This window comes from Neopelma chrysocephalum, unplaced genomic scaffold, assembly GCF_003984885.1.
Source record: "Neopelma chrysocephalum unplaced genomic scaffold, ASM398488v2 Primary Assembly neopelma1_94991, whole genome shotgun sequence".
Classification (NCBI taxonomy): Eukaryota; Metazoa; Chordata; class Aves; order Passeriformes; family Pipridae; genus Neopelma; species Neopelma chrysocephalum.
In genome coordinates, this window is record NW_020923693.1 from 431 (window position 1) to 3,643 (window position 3,213).

At 38.3% G+C, this 3,213-nt stretch overlaps 1 protein-coding gene across 1 annotated transcript; it reads right to left on the reverse strand.

Annotated features, from left to right (window-relative positions):
• Positions 1-808: 808 nt before the first annotated feature.
• On the reverse strand, positions 809-3,207 carry LOC113980699 (transcription factor Maf; the record flags this gene model as incomplete). Its single annotated transcript, XM_027707903.1, has 1 exon — positions 809-3,207. A coding segment is annotated over one exon (402 nt), but the record flags the coding sequence as incomplete, so codon positions are not given.
• Between the last annotated feature and the right edge of the window lie 6 nt (positions 3,208-3,213).

A 3,213-nucleotide genomic window follows, 5' to 3' on the forward strand; every position in this document is an offset into this window, starting at 1 on the left:
AAAAAAAAAGAAAAACCCACAGGGCAAACAAAACAAAAATGAGGGGTAGAAAAGCAAAGAAAAGAAAAAAGGAGGCAGTATGGACCAAAATGTCAAGAAATCTTTCGATCTAGCATTAAGTGGTTCTGTGACAAGCCATGCCTGATGTGGTGTCATCTCTTACTAGAAACAGGCATGCTTAGCTGGGATCAGATGATAAGAGGATGTGAAGTCTTCCCTTTCACTTCACTCCATCATAAAACAATCAAAATACAGGGCCATGTCATGTCATCAGGTTTTTAAGCAGACCTCCCCTTTGAGATCTCCTAAAACTTGGTGGGATGATCTGAGTCACTGAAACTGAGCTCACTGCACTACTGAGAAGTCAGAAGCAGCACCTGAAAGCTCACGTTTTCCAACTGCCTGAAAGAATAACTTGATTTCTAGCAGGTGACAATTGTCCATTTTACACGAAGCTATCCTTTTCCTTCTCCCCTCCTGATTATTGAGCCCAGCTCTTGGATCAGCATCGCCCCTTCGGCAGGCAGCACGCTGAAGTGCTGCGCTCGGAGTTATTGAACTTTAAACTACAGACTAAGAAACTGAGTACGGAATCAAAAAAATGCAGTTTATTATTGTAGATTATTCTCTCTTTTGATATAACCATAGAGTTGAAAATGAAAGAAAAGCACATAGGAACATCACACGTGGTTAGTTAGTAACTCAAGATATAAAACAATTTTGCACAGCAAAATATGTAAAAGAAAAAGTAACTGACAAGATTTTTTTATATTTATTGTGGTAAGATTTACTTTCCATTTTTTTTTTAAAAGACAGGATATCAGTCCCTGAAAATAAAATTTACTGATTATTGCCTTTAAAACTGTGGAATTTTTGAAGTTACAGAAAATCCAGTTCTGCACCACAATACAACTGTAAAAAAATCTGCATCATTTTAAAACTGTGCAGTAATGCCATCTTTATAACTGCATAAATTGTATTAGCGTTCTAAACAGGTTCGTAAATTTTTTTTGTTGTTTTTGTATTATATGCTTGCAGGTTATATCTTAGTGCAATTCAGTCCCAAATACTTCAATTTTGAAAAAAAAAAAAAACAACCCATACATTTTTAATGTAAAATACCCCTATAGATATAAACAGGGGTGCCTCCCCCTTTTAATACTTTGGTTTTCAAATACAGTCAGTGGTATAGCAAGGACTACATATACCCAACTTATATTTAAGTTGCAAGCACATGCTGCATAAACTACTTTTTAAAACAGTCCCGTTGCAAATTCTACCCCCCTTTACATCACGACAGTAAACAATTTAGTGCATCAATCTTTAAAAAAAAAAATCTACATCTAAACAGACCTAACTCTTTCGAATTTATCTATAACATTCCTTTATCTGTAGCATACATTTTAACTGGGCTAACAGATGACAGAAACTAGAATTAAATTATATACTAGGAACCCAGAGCATTCCACATTTGACAATGACCAAATGCAAAAGGAAAAAAAATGGGGCAGATCACTTAAAATTAATTTTAGACTGTTTTTAGGCAACAGCATGGTTTCAATGTCCCCCCCAAGTGGGATGTGACTTTTGTTTTTGAACACCTTTTCAAAGTTCTTTCTGTGTTTTTTTTTTTAGTACTTTTTTTTGCCACATTAGGTTATCAAAATCCATTCTGGCAGGTTTTTTGAGAGGGAATGCTTCAGTGCATTTAAAAGGAAGTCTGAAGTTTTGAGTAACTCAAAGCAGTTTTAGAGCAGATGCAAACTTTAATGGGGAGGAAGAGGAGGAGGAAGATCAAAGGTTGCACTTTTTTGCTTTCAACCCAAAAAAGTGATGAGGCAATAAAACAAAAGGATGAATGCCATGCCATAATAGTCTCCAAAAGTCCATTTCCAAGCAAAAGAAAAAAAAATAATTATACCGTACATGACCAGCATGCAGGGTTTTTTATTAATATAATGTCTCTTTTTCATAGTCTTTCGAAACAGTTATAGTTCATTGTTGCTAAGACAAAATAGCAAGCGTAATGCATGAGATGAGTATGGGATTCTAATGGCAGACTAAAGTCTCACGTTTGGCAGATTAAGGCCAAAACTCACATGAACACACCGAAGGTTGATGCAGGCTTGATTTTGGCAGGTTGATCTAGGCATATCTCTAGTTTTGCACAACAACGCTAAAAACTGATGGAACTCAGCAAGCTGGAGTCTAAAAATTTCACATTGTTTTTTGTATATTTTTTTATTTTTTCTTTTGTTTTTTTTTTTTTTATTTTTTTTATTTTATTTTTCTTTTTGCAAAGCTCAAATCTCATATGAAGAACTCAGGATGGCAAAAAAAAATCTGACTTTTTGGACACAGCAAGCTCAAAAGAAAAAAAAACCTCATGAACTTAAAAATATATATATAATGTGGATGGCAGGTTTCAAAGAAGAGCAAGCTTCATATGAAGAACTGAGTTGGTGGCGAGTTGAATCTTTCAAATTAAAAAAAAAACACAACAGCAAGCCCCCACAAAAATAAAAAATAATAATAATAATAATAAACAGAAAGGAAACTCATGTAGAACTTTAGGTTGGCCAACACCGAGCCAGCCCACCTTAAAAAGGAAAAAAAAAAAAAAAAACAAAAACCAACAGAAATCAACCCAAAAAACAACTTTGTTTTAAAATTGTTTTGAGTTTGTTTTTTTCTTTTAAAAAAAAAAGGTAATAGAAGGTGGCAAGCGGGGTTGTGGGTCTAGCAAAGCCCCCAACAACAACTCACACGGAGAACTTTTAGTTAAGGTGGCAAGGCTGTGGGAACTCACATGAAAAACTCTGGAGAGGAAGGGTTGTCGCTGCTGGATCCGTTTTCTCTGAAGCCATTGCTGACCAGCTTCTCGTACTTTTCCTTGTAGGCGTCCCTCTCCCGGACCAGCCTGGAGATCTCCTGCTTTAGGTGCTCCACTTGCTGCAGCAGCTGGTTCTTCTCCGACTCCAGGACGTGCCGCTGCTGGACCCTCTTGAAGCGGCAGGACTGGGCATAGCCCCTGTTTTTGAGGGTCCTCCTCTTCTGCTTCAGCCGGATCACCTCTTCCTTGCTGACGCCCCGCAGCTGCCGGTTCAGCTCCCGCACCGACATGGTCACCAGCTGCTCGTCGGAGAAGCGGTCGTCGAAGTGGAGGCCGCCGCCGCCGCCGCCGCCGCCGCCGTGGTGCGGGTGGTGCAGCCC